Source organism: Anthonomus grandis, chromosome 3 (assembly GCF_022605725.1).
Source record: "Anthonomus grandis grandis chromosome 3, icAntGran1.3, whole genome shotgun sequence".
Lineage (NCBI taxonomy): Eukaryota > Metazoa > Arthropoda > Insecta > Coleoptera > Curculionidae > Anthonomus > Anthonomus grandis.
In genome coordinates this window covers 28,450,859-28,467,340 of record NC_065548.1, presented here as the reverse complement: position 1 = coordinate 28,467,340, position 16,482 = coordinate 28,450,859, and the positions used below count along the sequence as shown (strand labels likewise).

Below are 16,482 nucleotides of genomic sequence, written 5' to 3'. Positions count from 1 at the left end.
TCCAACAAATACTGAAAATGGCCATCGTTATAAGCCATGCAATAATACAGATTTATACATACCGGGTGGTGCGTCGCCGAGCGGAACATAGGAAAACCCATGTAAATTTTGAGGGGGTCAATTATTGGCTTCCCTGTACATTATATAGAAAAAATTTAAAATAACTTTTTGAAGAGACCAATCTGGCAAAGCCTTGTGCAAAGTTTCAAAAAATTTTAATAAGCTAATCTTGAATTATTCAATGTAATGTAATTGCAAAATTAGCAAATTTTCAGTTCAGGTAAAACCATACGAGCACCAGTAAAGTGAATATTGTCACTGACGTGAGGAAAAGTGTCGATAAATCAGTGACGATATTTGAAAACAAGTATGAATTATTCAATAGACGAAAAAATATTCATAATTAAGTGGCATTATGCGGGAAACAGTTTTCGAGCAGTATCTGAAGTTTTCAGTTTATTTCCCCACCAAGCCCATTCCGTCCATTTCAACTATTAAACGTGTTGTCAATGAGTCCAAAGGTACCGTAATAAATAATTGTAAATGTTCAGCTCAGGATATCGAAAATAGAGCCGAAGAAAGAGAGAACAGAGATCTTAATATTCTACTGAGTGTGGAGGAAAGCAAGATGGTTAGTACGAGGGTTCTTGGGCAAGAGGTAAATAAACAACATACAACGGTATTGCGCACATAAAAAAAACACAAATATTATTCGTATAAATTCGAAAAACATCAAGAATTGCAGGGAGGAGATGAAGAGCGAAGAATGGCATTTTGTTTTGAAATGATGGAAAGAGCAAATAATAGGAATTTTTTTTTAAATATTTGTTTTACCGATGAATGTACATTTACCCTCAACAATGAACCAAATGTTCAGAATTGCCGGTATTGGAGCCAAAAAAATGAACATCGCTTTGTTCATACTCGGACACAATATCCCCAAAAAACAAATATATTCGTGGTAATTATCGGACACCATATCATTGGACCCTTTTTTATGGACTATAACCTAACAGCTGAAACCTATTTGAACTTATTTCAAAATCAAATTGGACCCGCCTTGGAAGAAGTTGTTCAGGAAGATCAAATGATCTGGTACCAAATGGATGGTTGCCCGGCCCATAATGCCCGTATGGTTAGAGAGTGTTTGGAAAATGCTTTTAACGGCAATATTATTGGTCCACGGTACCGGATACTTTGGCCAGCCAGGTCACCTGATCTTTCACCGAATGACTTCTTTTTGTGGGGTCATTTAAAACGTGTCATTTATAAAAGTGTAAAATTTGAGAATCTAAACCAGTTACAAAAACGCTATTTCGTTAGAATGTAATTAAATGTCCCAATATCAACTTAGTAACGTTAGAAATGATTTTATGATCGGTTAGGATATTGTTTAGCTGTTCATGGGGGGTTGTTTAAACATTTGATGTTTTTATGTAATTCTCTATTATTTTTGCACTCTTTCAATGGGTAATAGCTATCCGCAATTATTTAAATGAGAACTATCCTGGTCGCTGTATTGGACTGAGGGGCTCTGTTTAATGGGCCGTGCGGTTGCCTGACCTCTGGATTTTTTTCTGTTTCTGTTTTAGTAAAATCTATGCTACCCAACCAGCTTCAATAGAAGAATTGCGCGAAAGCATTACATTTGAATGCCAACAGATAACTCCTGATATGCTACGAAATGTACGACGTCGATTTGAACAAAATCTGTATTATTGCATAGAAGTTAACGGTGGCCATTTTCAGCATTTGTTGGACTAGTGTTTATGTATGATTGTTATTAATTAATTGTTTGACAAAGAGTTGCCATTATTTTCTAAAAAACTGCATTAAATGTTAAAATAGTCAATAGTTTGAGAACCGCTAAAGTAAAGTCCTTTAAACTAGGTATAGCCGTAAAGAGAATCAAAAGACCTTTCAAAAGAAGCTATAACTCGACCCACTATTCCATATATAACAAATTTAAAGGATAGTAATACATTTTTGAGGATAGTTCCACCCTAGCTAAGGAATGACAGATGGGGGTGGTATTATACTCTGAAAATGTTTCCTCCTGGTAATCTAAATTGACGTGTCCGAGCATTTGTTGAGCTCGACATGGCCGCCGTTTCGGTTAGCCCCCCTGTAATATATACAGTGTATCCCAAAATGTATGTCTAAATTCATTTAAAATTCAGGGGTGTGTTCGAAAACGCTCGGACCCGCCGATTTTTATTTCAAGTTGCGCATTTTTGTACGTGAAGTTTGTATATACAGGGTTGCTCAAAAATAAATTACGACCATCAACTTAATTTTTTCAAATGAAAGCACCTTTTTTTATTTCATTTTTGAATTTCGCGTGGAATTTTACGTATGTTTCATGCATTATGTCCTATACCTAAAGTCAACAGTTATCGAAAAAAAAAACGACCAAACATTATTATTGAAGTTGACCTTACGAGTCACCTTATCTCTGAGATTTTTTATACAGAGCAAAATTCTATTCATTCGTGTTTTTTTATTGTTGGCTGGGTCCCTTTTTCTTTGAACAAACTTTAACGGGACAAGTGTATCTCGATTTTCTCCAATTTGAATTAGTTCCAGCATTACTAGCTTTATTTCCAAATCCATTGAACCTAGACTATCCTGACAAAGAATTAATTTTCCAGCAAGATGGCGCTCCTCCGCACTATGATGCCACTGTGCGTACATTTTTGGATGAAACCTTTCCCAATCGGTGGATAGGAAGGAGAGGACCCATCGAATGGCCTGCTAGGTCGCCTGACCTAACATCAATGAACTTTTTTTGTGGGGATACCTCAAGTCGAAGGTATTTTTTAATAGGCTAAATAATCTAGACGACTTGAAAGAGAGAATTCGCAGAGAAGTGGGTGCCATAACTCCGGAAATGATTGGAAATCTGCAATGAGACTTTATTGATCGCCTTGTATATTGTCAAGCTGTGAATGGCAACCATTTTGAACATTTAACTTAATTTTTGTTCTTTTTTTCTTTGTTACAGGAATCGTCTTTTTTTTTGATAACTGTTGACTTTAGGTATAGGACATCATGCATGAAACATACGTAGAATTTCACGCGAAATTCACAGATGAAATAAAAAAAAGGTGCTTTCGTTTAAAAAAATGAAGTTGATGGTCGTAATTTATTTTTGAGCAACCCTATATATACAAACTTCACGTACAAAAATGCGCAGCTTAAAATAAAAATCGACGGGTCACACCCCTGAATTTTAAATGAATTTAGACATAACTTTTGGGATGCACTGTATATATATAATAGTGTTAGGCATATTTGGAAATGAAATAATTTCTTTTTTCGATCTATAGGGTTGCTTCTACCCTTTTTTGACGGAAGTCTCTAATTTATTATTTATATCTTAATTACTAAAACCTGTTTTAGGTACATATATTTGAAAGTGAGACGAAATTATAAACATTTTTATATCTCATTCCTTCTCTCCCTAAATTTGTGATACTAATACCCTCCTATATAAAAGCATTTTTTATGAATAAATTAAATCCGTTAATTTGAATAGTGAATAAACTGTATTACCAGAGGAACATGAGGATATTTTGATTGAACTTATACAAAAATGTTATTTTCTTTACTGAGACAGACGTCGTGAAATACCAAAATACGCGTGCGACTTATTTGTTAGTAAACGCAAAAAAGTCCAACCGCATGCAAACTAAAAAATGCACGAATCGGTTCCACCCGATGAACCTCTCTGGTAACATTGACCCATAGATAAACAGTTTATAGGGGTTAATTGAAGTTTAAGGTCACCATCAGATTGATTCCCCAAAACTTTTGTATTTAAAGATTTTTTCTAGCGCCCATATTTCCCAAGATTTTTGGGTGCGTCCATACTTTTGGGACACCCCGTATATATATATATATATATTTTATTATATATATTTTAATTTAATTATTATATATATTTTATATAGAAACGCTTGCTAGGCTTATATTATAAATACATATATAGTATATATATATAAGTATACAAGTATAATTTTATTTTAGGATATTACAAAAATATAATTATAAAGGGGTAACACAATTTTTCGTTTAAAGTATACATTAAAAAATTATATGCAATTATATCTATTATTGTATAGTTGAAAAACAATATAAATTTGCTTCATTTTTTATTCATAAGGGCCTCGAAGCGTAATAGTGCTTATAAGAGAGAAAACTCGGATTCTTTGATAATTTATGTAGTAGACGGTAGATAATGTTAAAAACACAAAGCACCACTCTCTTAAGAAATTTATGAGACAATCGCTCCATTAAAAGAACTTATTACCAATAGACTCCTACTCTCTCGCTGTCTCGGTGAATTCATGGAAAATTCAAATAAAAGTTTCAAAACAACTGTGTGGGCTATGGCGCCGAAATTAATCTGCGGTGGAAAACAGTAGTGCAGTACATTATAGTACGAGTAGGCGTATACACGTTTCATATATTACGTTATATGTTTCGGAGCGATCAGTCAAGTGATGCATCGAGAAAGATGCGATTCTTCTTGAAATCGTTCAGAAACGAGCAAGAGAAGGATGTCGATATGAAAGGTTGTCAAATGTATGGGCAAACACCGCAGATTAAGAATAAATTGAATTTTTGAAAGGTTTAAGTAGTTCTAAACATTTAAATGCGTTTTTCTTGAAATAACTCTTTCTAAATCGAGCGGACTTGCTGTTCAAATTGAAAAAGGTTTTTTGAAAATCAAACTCGTGGATTTCTGCAAAAATCATTAAAAAAATTGTAATTTTAATATATACTTAAAAATGTGTGTTGTTTGAATCGTCTTTACATACCGTTTTTTTTTTTTAATTTTAGGGTCTGCTCAGAGATTTAAAAAAAAATCTAAAAATATTGTTTTTTTTTACCGAATTTCATTTTACCACATAAAATAAAAAAAATTCACCTTAAAGGTACTACAGGATGAAATATCTTTAGTTTTTACGCCACCAAACGTTTTGTTTCCAATCAACAAAATCCACCCTATATCGCTTTTCCACTACAGTGTAGAATTCCCTAACCCTTTCGGGTGACGACATTTTAATATTTCTTTAAGTTTTTTTGTTCTTTCTTAAATTGTTTTGTTCTTCAATTGGATAAATTGGACGCAACAATATGCTATATAGGATTTAATGTATTTAAGTAATTGATTTTTCCAAACAGGTCGATTTTCAAATAATATTCGAACATAATAATATAAATAATAATTAATGATGAAACCCCGTAACTCGACATCATAATTTTGGTATTTCAATCTATGTGATGATAAATTCGGACTAAAAGATAGATATAGAAGAACTTTTCATTGCATTTTTTCAGAAAATATATTTAATCCTTTGAGCAATGACTCATTACTTCAAGAAATAGACCTGTTTCTTGTTGAATAAAGAAACTATTTCCATGAGTAAACTAAAATAAAAGGAGTACTGCCAAAAGACTGATCGTCAATTTGCCAGAAGTTTGAGTGTCAGCAAGATTTGAAGTTCTTAAAAAGTAGTTATTATTTAAAAGTCAATAATATCAATAATTCTTAATTGATATTTAATTTTTTATTACAAATTCAACGATGTATCACATGTCACTTTTGCTTTGTTTCTCAAAATGAAAAATCCGCTTTTTCTATTTTCCTTAGTAAGTTTAAGGAAATAATAAATGAAAATACATTTTTGCTGTATCAACTACTATTTTTGTGGCACAAAATGTAGCACGTCAGTATACCATTTTTTTCTTGACAATGACAATATAACATTAACTGTTATATTGTCATTGTCACTGTTATATTGTATTGTAATAATAAACAAAATCAACAATAATACTAAAAAGACAACTCAATAATCACAGTAAGAACAACCTCTTCACATTTTATAAGATCAGTGATAGTTATTAACTTAAGAGTGTCAAAGTATCTGTTTGCTATGCATACTTCTGATACATCCTTGCATTCACAATAAAAACTGGAATCCAGATGCATTTTTCTTTTGGGCCTTTAAAAGACAAATCGTCGCCACAATGATGAATTGTCGATTTACTGAAAGTGTTTTTATAACTTTTCAATAAACTTTTAATTTTGAAAAAGATGTGGTTTATTTTTATGTTATACATACCTATACTCGATACCAAACAGAATATCTTAAGTTAAAAGTTTTAAACATAACAATAACAAACTTGAAACACCTCCGTGGAGGACGAGGAATGTAAGAGATGGTGTTGCATGTACAGATGATACCATTAGTGAAACAACAATCTGCGTGTTAGTTTAGGATAAATGACCTACGAATAATATTAAAACCAAACCTAAAAATGTGTGAATTGTAAAAAATCTGCTTTATGAAAGGATATTTTAAATTTTCAGTAAATTTCTTCAAGCAGATTTCATAAACTGGAAACATGGAAGAACTTGTGTCAAATGGTATGGCAGTGAAAACATAATAGCTAACCGAATAAGCTCGTCATGTAGTTAGACCAAAAAACCACAGATTAATAACAATCTTAATCAAATCAATTCCTTGAGAGACCAGATTTGTCTAGTATGGGAGTCCAGAGAGGCACAGGATTGTAAGACTCACCAAACCAAGAGTTGTAAAGTCAGGAAAGGAGATGAAAAATTGTCGAATATAAAATCTAAAAATACTCTCATGTAGTACCTTAAAAGGGCCAATGAAAAGGGGTTGTTACTTTTTTGATACCTCCAAAAATAGTCACAAAAAATATAATCGGTATTATCAAAATTTCGTTTTTACGAAGTATCATTTTAGGACATGAAGATTTTTAAAGTTTTTCATCGCCATGCAAATACGCTTCAAAGGACGCAATTTTCTCGTAATTTAACCTAAGCTGTATCTGCAGAACGTACCGAACTCCCCATGCTTAAGATTTTTATCTTATGCACCTTGTAGACAAATATTTAAAAAAATAATAAATAGATTCTTTATATTAAGCAATATAAAAAAAACAATAAAACAATATTTCGTGCAGGACGTTTTGGTATATACTATAAATATACTCGTTTTCTATTTTGACACACTTATCTATATTCTAATTAGTATTTTAGGAAAGGAATATTTTTATTATCAATGCATCTCTGATTATATTCAATAATTTAATTTTGATACACACCTAAAAACCTAAACAATAAACTTCGCATAATTTTATTTTTTTGGATGCCTATAATTTCACATTGTCTTTTATCTTAAAATCTGTGCCGGTCCCAACAAATTTTGAAGTTATTCTAGTCTGTATAAAGTAGTGAATTGGACGTTTATAGATAAAAGAATAACAAAATGTTTTTTAGGATGTATTTATGAATGTATTTTAGAATGTATTAATCTGTGATTATATACAAGGTTGAGTTAATGTAGCAAAAATCACCTACCACACTATTGATTTTTTTTTAAAACTGTATTAAGTTAAATGGTTACCGTTTAGACAAAAATTATTCGAAATTGGCCTCATTTATTCGATTAACATCTTGCTCGGCAAATCACGTAGAATCTACATATTCTGTCTCATATGTAGAGAAGCATCTTCTACTAAAATTTATAGTCAGTCAAGGAAGTTACAGGGTGTTTTATGAATCATGTTAAAGATGGTTTTTTTGTTAATATATCCGGAACGCCTAGTTGTAATCTTTTGAAATTTTCAATATTTACTATTGGTTTTATTAAAAACTGATATTGCAACCATTTTTGCCAAAATGTATACAGGGTCGTGTAAAATAAGTGGTCGGTAAAGTTTAAATTGTTAAAACTTTTTTTCTAGCAACTTCGTGATAATTTTGGTATTAGAATTGAAAAGAACAAACATTTTTACATAAAAAAGGTGCTCTTGTCTAATTTCGATAGGAGCTTCCGTTTTCGAAAAAATCAATTATTAATAAATCATGAATTGGTATATCAAAAAGTAACTACAAATAACATCTTGTAAAATAATAGTTGGCTATGTTTGTTGACAATTAATTATTTGTTAAATTTTGTTTAACGTTTTGTTGACATTTCACATTTTTTAAATTTGCTTTGGCAAAGTAAATTAGTTCTTTTTTGTGATTCATTTTTCAAAAATTATGGATAGATTTACAAACCAAGAGTTAGCTGACATGCATTTTGTTTATGGTTTATGTAATGGCAGTTCTTTAGTGGCTGTCCATGAGTATCGCCGAAGATTTCCCCTAAGACATGTTCCAGATCGTCAAGTTTTTATAAACACTCACCGAAATTTATGCAATAACGGAAGTTTTCAAAGAGCTCGTGGACAAGGCAGACCACAAGAAGATTATAATTTAGAAAATGTTTTAAATGTTGTTGAAGAAAATCCGGGGGCAAGTATAAGAAATGTGTCAAGAACCACACATATCCCTCGCTCTATAGTAAGTAATTAAAAAAATTACTTATTGTTACGATAGTAATTTAATTTTTATTAGATTGGAAGAATGATAAGATTCCAAGGGTTACATCCGTTTCATTACCAGCGGGTCCAAGATTTAGAGCCAGACGATTTTCCGTTGAGGATCCAATTTTGTCAATGGGTAATTAATAATCCAAACTTAATTCCTTCCATTTTATGGACGGACGAAGCCACTTTCACACGAAATGGTTCATTTAACATGCATAATATGCATTTTTGGGCAGATCAAAATCCAAGAGCCATAAGGCGTAGTAATTTTCAAAGAAGGTTTTCGGTAAATTTGTGGGCGGGATTAATCGAGGACCAACTTATTGGCCCGATAGAATTATCCAATCAGCTAACTTCGGAGAATTATCTTCATATGCTGGAAAATAATCTTGTAGAGCTTCTGGAAGAAGTTCCTCTTATCTTACGCCAAAACATGATTTTTCAACAAGACGGAGCGCCTGCTCATTTTGGTCGCAATGTGCGTGAGTGGATGAATAACCATTTTCCTGAACGTTGGATTGGTCGAGGTGGTCCTATAAATTGGCCTCCTCGATCTCCAGATCTAACTTCGTTAGATTATTATTTATGGGGACATTTAAATGAGTTGGTATATGCCTTGGAGATAAATACCCGTGAACAACTGATGCAAAGCATTAATTGGGCTGTTAATGAAATAAAGAGAAATCCATTTTTTGTTTTAAGGGCTACTCGCGCAATAACGCGTAGGGCAAGATTGTGTTTTCAGCAAAATAGAAACCACTTTGAACATTTGTTGTAATTTGTGTTTTTTTGTTTGGTGTTTTTATGTTTTTTTTTTTACGTAATAAATTAAGTGTTTTTTTTTACCTATTCAATTACATTAAAAAAAAAAACAATTGAACTCGAAAAACAATTTTTGATCTTAAATAAAGTATTTGTGATAGTCTTAGGTCATGTTTATCCCCAACGGATTTTTAACATGCTTTTTAATTTTATTAACTGTTACCAAAATAACTTACGCGTTCTCTTTGCAAAACATTTACATCTAATTTTTTCGAAAACGGAAGCTTCTATCGAAATTAAACAAGAGCACCTTTTTTATGTAAAAATGTTTGTTCTTTTCAATTCTAATACCAAAATTATCACGAAGTTGCTAGAAAAAAAGTTTTAACAATTTAAACTTTACCGACCACTTATTTTACACGACCCTGTATACATTTTGGCAAAAATGGTTGCAATATCAGTTTTTAATAAAACCAATAGTAAATGTTGAAAATTTAGAAAGATTACTACTAGGCGTTCCGGATATATTAACAAAAAACCATCTTTAACATGATTCATAAAACACCCTGTAACTTAAAAACGATGCACTTTTCAACCATACCAAAAGTCCATATACAGACCTTTTGTCTTATTTTTAGACAAGGATGCGGCTGAAAAAATAATTCGATGTAATTTCGGGACACCCTGTATACAACCTGCATGCTGCAGCTGGATTTTGTAGGCTCTTTTCAGTGGTAAGTATTATGTTCACTAGTTCATTGTTTTCATAAATAAGGGCCATTTTTTGGCACAAAATAATCAGACAAATGAAATAAGCACTAATAAAAGACTCATACAAATGATCGAACCAAAGATTTATACTGAAAACCACACAATAACACAAATTTTGATAAGTGCTAAGAGCAGTAAAACGGAAGATTTTGCACTGCATTCGCTGAGAATAACAACAGATTTGTCTATTAACATTCTTATTTTTCAAATTTCTGTTCAAAATGTTTCACCATCTCTTTTATTATGCAAGGTTTATATAGGAGATTTTTGGTATATCAACTCCTTTTGACGAGTCCTACAAGCAGTTAAAAGAACGGACTCAACTTTAAACACACATGTGTAAGAAGTCAGTTTATAAAAGCACTTTTTTAAAACGATTCTACTTTGTTATATATAAATTTCCATCACTTTTTTTGTTTGTTTTTTAACACGTCATTCATTTTTTTTTCTTTGTTTGTTTGATTGCTATTTCAAAGTCAGTTTATGTCTAATTAAAGTTTGACACCTAATTAAAAAATGAAACAAATTCATTAATTTTTTCCATATTTATTCCTTCAATAACTTTAAACAGCTTTAACACTGTCCAAAGTTACAAAACTTAAATAGTATCTCGGGCATTAATGCCTAAAAGTAAACTGTAATTGCTAAGAATAAATGAGAAATTAATAATATTACACGAAAACTCATAACAAATATTATAAGAACCTATAATAGTTTACAAGTTGACCTATTATACTTTTACACATATTTTTTTAAATTTTTAATATTTTTTTTTAATTTCCGTCAATTTATATTATTGTAGTATTTATTATATTATAGTGGGCCATTAAAAACGCTTGTTTCTTAATGTATAGACGGAAAATTATTGGAAACTGCTTAAAAATAACCTAAACAAAATGTAATCAGAGAGAGAAGAACTTTACTATGAAATACGCCACAACTGTACTTTAAAACTTTTAAATAGTACACAATATTTTGTAAACTTGTTCATTTTTATCACTAACGAATAAACTTTACAAAACATCTGCGCTATGTACACCGACAAAAGTAAAATCAGAAATTTTCTGGCATACAGAAGCACGCAAACTTACGTTACTTTAACTCTAAATGATAAATATAGGATCTAACTCATATCTGTAAAAAAAACTGTGTATTAAACAGAAAACAATCACAGGAAATTTTTTGTCAAATCAATAGAAGATATATATTTACAAGTATCTCAAAAAAGCATAATTAATATCACAAATAAGTGAGATATATGTAAACATATATTTTTAAATTTGAAATATTTCGTAGAAATTTAATTCAAAACCTCACCTTGAAAGTGTTGAAATCCCTTGGGTCAAAAATGTCTCGTGGTTATTTGAAAAAATTGCTCACCACTTAAAAACGAATCCACAACGATATAGAAGCACTTTTTATTAAATAGCCATACATAGAACAAACAAGGTGCGATGTTAAGACTATTTTTCATGTAATCGAAAATATATTTTAAGTTGAACATTGTGAATTTCCTACAAATTCACCTGTGAAGTTATTTTTACAAAGTGTTTGCCACCCTACAAATGGGGGAAAGTTTCAGGCTAAACGGTTTACTACTACATTTTGAGATGTAAATATTCCTTAGGCCAATTTATTTAGGAGTTTAGAAGAACAATGTCTATTATTATTTATTACAAAGAGGTTCATTGAATTCATCCATGTTTATTAGTAGATCTTATTACATGGTTTATGTATTGGCTTTGATTACATCCTAAATAAAACAATCTAGACTTGTTACCGTTGTTAACTATAACATTTACTTTTTTGTTGCTTCACGATGACACCATACTCTACACAAACTATAGAAAAAATCTTTTCGGAAAGATTTAAGGAAGCTGTTTTTTTTTTAATTTTCATATATATTTCATTTAAATATTGCCGTTCTTGCCTTTTTCTAAAATGATTGCAGTAAATAAACGAATTTTCTAAAACCAAAATACACTATTTAAATACATTAACTGTCAAACGGTACAGTAATATCTCACGAGACAAAATCCAGCAGTAAATGTAAAGCCAACCTCTAACTACTAATTAAATATAAACAGCCAGACTTGCATTCACTCTCGCTCTCTTCGCTCTGTCATACATTTAGCATTTATTCGGGTCGCAGTTTAATTTATTTGTGACGTTATTATTAATCTATTATTATTTTTTTTGCGGAGTGATGTGGGAGATGTAGGGATATTGCTAGTACCTAGAGGGAAGAATAAACACCATGCAAAAACCCTAATTGGGCTTATTTGTATTGCACGTTTGTTTTTTTTTTAATAAATACATTCTTTTCAAGAATCTCTTTATTATCTGTTTTAAAGGTGGTCCAAATTTAACACAATTATCGAATTATCTAATACCAATCACACTTTTCTACATTCTCACTCCATTTTGTTAATTATAAATACGACTTCAATATTATACTTGAAACCTCTAATAACAGACTAAACAAAAAACTATTAAATGTATGCTCACTTATAATTTTTTTTAAATCCTTTAAGATTATTAAGTGTTTAATGATTTTGTTTTATATAAAGGTCTTAGGATCCTCGAGAATACGAGCCTAAAGTGGGTAGAAACGGATTAGGTTTTTTTAGTAATGGGGTTACATTTCATGTAAAGATTATTGTGTGAGATGGAAGAAAGCCTCAAAATACCCGCTACTTTAGGTCGAACAGAAAATAATATTGTGTACAAAAAAAATGAACAAATATGAAAAATGTGTGGATCCTCGACCAACATGGATGGTTGGCATTAGCCCAGTCGATGCGTTGGTGCAACAAGACGGATCTTGCATTAACGGTTTCCTAGTAAAAAAAGAAAAAAATATGTTAGAAAACTACATTAAAATAAATAAACATGAATATATTAGTCAAGTGATAACATAATTAATTAATAAATAATGAAAATATAGCTTTATAATGAAAATAAAAGTGGTGAAAAAAATAAGAATAATAACGCAAGAACTTAAAAGGTTGAAATTAAGTTTTATTAGAACAATCAGCATTACACAAGATTATTATTGCAAGTTAGTATTAGACCAATGGTGGTAACGTTATTTTATTAGAAAATAATTCGGCTATATGATGAAGCAAAAAAGAAATAAAAGTATGCAAATCAGTTAATAAAAAAACATAACCATAACAAAATAAATGTATTCTTAGGCCTCTAATTTCTACTTCGGTCAGCCGTTTAAGACATTTTTACAAATGTTTAATCCATCACTGTTTGTAAAAAATCTTATAAATACTGAAACAAAAGCATATTTTTGTATCTGTATTTCAACAAAAATATACAGCCAGCAACCACTGTCGACAACTCAGTTTTGAAGACTAAATAGTAAAGTATTCATGTAAGGTAGTCTATAATAACGAAATATTTTTTTTCTAATAAAGAAACATTTCCCAACATGTTTTAATTAGCATCTTTAAAAAACTTATTCGGCGAATTTATCAATATTTTTTTTTTAATCGTACTGTATGGTTGAAAAAATCTACCCCTTTTTTTAGATTAAACACTGCACAAAATATTGTTAAAAAAATTGAATGAAATTGACGAATAACGGTCTTAAATAGTGTTTTTTGAAACAATATTAATTTACAAAGGGGTTTGATAAATTGGCGCTTTATATTAGTTCTAAGGCCTATTTAAAATCACTATTCGAACTCATTTATTTAAATCTCATTTAATACTCTTTGGTTTTCACGAAAATCAAGTCCAATCTCTGGAAAACCTTATGATATATATGGCGTTCTGTATTATATGCGCCGTACTCAGAATTTATTTGTATATGGGCCACGATTTTCCTATGCTGCTATTTACTTATGGACACAAATATTAAAAGTAAACTAGACTATTATCGTGGACTAATCACTTTTATATTGATCTAAAATATTTTTACTTTATTCATATATTAAATTTTAAAAAATATAATGATTAAAAACACAAAATTTTTCCAAAGTTGTTTACGAAATTGCCTCGTTTAATTTAGGAACGTTGACATTTATAAATAGTTGTCAAGTTATTGATATTTGACACACAACCTATTCAGGAGAATCAAACTACAATGTTGCTGGATTGTGAAGCTATTTTCTTAACATTCAATCCTTATATATTATTTTATTACATAAAGGTGTCAGGTCAGTTGGTCTACTTTGTTTAGTTTTATTTCCATGTCGATTTTATTATACAAACTTTATAGTAACTTGTGTCACCATCTTACATTTTGTTGCATGAGCCGCAGGCGAATGCGACAAATAAATTGAAATTATTTCAATTTATTTGTCGCATAATTGGGAAGGGATGGGTTGGGTCGAGTTGGTTTGGGATGGTATGGGTTGGGTTAAACACATTCTAGTCTTATATTATTACATTTCAAATGAGATTCTTACCAATTAATTTAAAAAACCATGTATAAACAGATACTGCATATTAAAATATAAACATTGAACAATAGGAAATCCACTTACAACTTGTAAGTTTTCCAATAAATTCCAAGTGAAAACCGAAATTTATTCCTTCCCTTAACTTTGTTAATAACCGCTGACTTTTATCTAAACTTTATGGACTTTTGTCCAGTATGGCAACACTGCCGTATATCCTCGTGCAAATTTGACATATTGGAGAGTTTTCGCATAGCAATGTCTTGAAAATGACGTCATTTAAGTTTTTTTGATTTTTTAGAGCAAAATATGGTTCATCCAAAAAATTTTTTGTTTAAAAATGTTCTATAGACTGTACCCCTTCTACTAAGCAAAAAAATGTTTGCAAAATCGTTGGGTCTTAAATTGCTCAAGCACCCAAATTTATATATTCGTAATTAGTTTTCAATATGCAGGAAAGTTTTTTTATCTAAGAAATGTTGAAGATAGACATCACACCAAAATTTATTGTTAAATTTAAAAATTAAATGTTTAAATGGGACTCACTTAGAACATTGAAAGGCTAGGATTAGTAAACAACAACTTTGTTTCAGTTCAACAGGGGCAAAGGAGGTGTTTTGTTTACAAAAATATTCATCAATTCTCTGTTGTCAAGTTTACACTCATTTTCAAAAGAGGAAATTTTCAGCTATATTTTAACTTATTGATGTAAGAGTTTGGATTAAAAATAAAAAGTAACAATAGATATATGTTATTCTAAGCGCAAAAATAACAACTTTTAAGCAAAAAAAAATTAACATTCTTATTTCTAAAACCGCTTCTAAAAAATGTTAAATGGCAACACCGCAGGCAAAAGCTGAGGTCGTGTTGCGAAATGTCATCTTGACAAAGCGCTTTGTGTTTACATTCGACATTTGTGAAGTTCTATGTTTTTTCTTTAGTTTTTGGTTGAAAAAGGTCTCATTTGAGTGTTTTTGTGAACTGTTACGATAGTAAAAACTTGCCGTTTGTGCCACACCGTGAGAAAAAGGCGATTTACGGCGATCTTTTCCCAAGTAAATACCGATATTATCATAACATCATATCAAGGGACAACCGTCGACATAAACATAGAATAATAAAGTTATATTAAAAAACTTATTAAGAAATGTATAATAATTATAAAATAACTCCGATAAAAATTATTTTTATTAGATAGATAAGTACCATTACTCTAATGAAGTACGTAAAAAACGCATAGAGCTCATAACCGGTAATACTATTTCTATTACTTCTGTCGATGGAATCAACAATGCGATCCAGCGGCGTTGGGACGTTGTTGCCTTTTTCTCTAATATAGGGACGTTATCAACATTCATTCATCAAAGTTAAGAATGTTGACTTCTTTATAGAGTATCTTGTGTGTTCTTTTTGGCATTTCGGGCAATGACAACTATGACATGAACCAGAGAGTTCATGTAAGAGGATAATGTGTCGACCTTACATGGAATGGTCGTGTTTGCAATAGACATGTAATCATACAATTTGACTGCAGTTTATGAGGAAACAATTTGATGAAGAACAAGAAACAAATTATATATGTAACTCGTATCTTAACTTATTATTTTAACTTCTGTCTTTAGTCAGTTTAAGAAACATGATATAAACAGGGTGTTACATATATTTTTTATTAAGAGAAATTGTTTGGTTAGTGTTAAGGTATTGTTAACCTAAGTATGTATTGTTTTTTTTTACTGCCTTGTAACTAAGTTTTTACCTGTAAGGTATTGTTTGTAAGTAAAGCTAGTCAATATAAGCAATATGTTATTTAATATGCAGTATTTCATATTCCAATAACTAAATTGTTTACTGCAGGATCTTCATCCATTCATCCGTAACTAAATCGTTTTTGTGAATTTATTGCTGGATCATTTAGATTGGAACAGCTCTTGATAGATTGAAATGGCTTTGGGGCTGCTCAAAGGCATTTAAGCCAAGAAAAATTGCGAATCCTTCAGATACAATAATGATTTTACTTTTCAAGGCTTGTTGAACACCTCTAGTGTGGCCTAGTATTATCGTCTAGATTAACCCAGCACGAGCAAGTGTATTGCGTAAGCATATATTTATTCCTATCAAG

General features: G+C 30.7%; 1 protein-coding gene across 3 annotated transcripts in view; it reads right to left on the bottom strand.

Annotated features, from left to right (window-relative positions):
• Nucleotides 1-12,392: 12,392 nt before the first annotated feature.
• LOC126733730 (casein kinase I) overlaps nucleotides 12,393-16,482 on the bottom strand; it is a 70,255-nt gene continuing 66,165 nt past the window's right edge. For all 3 annotated transcript variants that reach the window (XM_050437112.1, XM_050437113.1, XM_050437115.1), the window contains one exon: nucleotides 12,393-12,788. Coding sequence is in view for 2 of the 3 variants with exons in the window: in XM_050437113.1 (XP_050293070.1) it covers nucleotides 12,778-12,788 (11 nt within the window). In the remaining variant the exon portion in view is untranslated. The remainder of the gene's footprint in view (nucleotides 12,789-16,482) is intronic.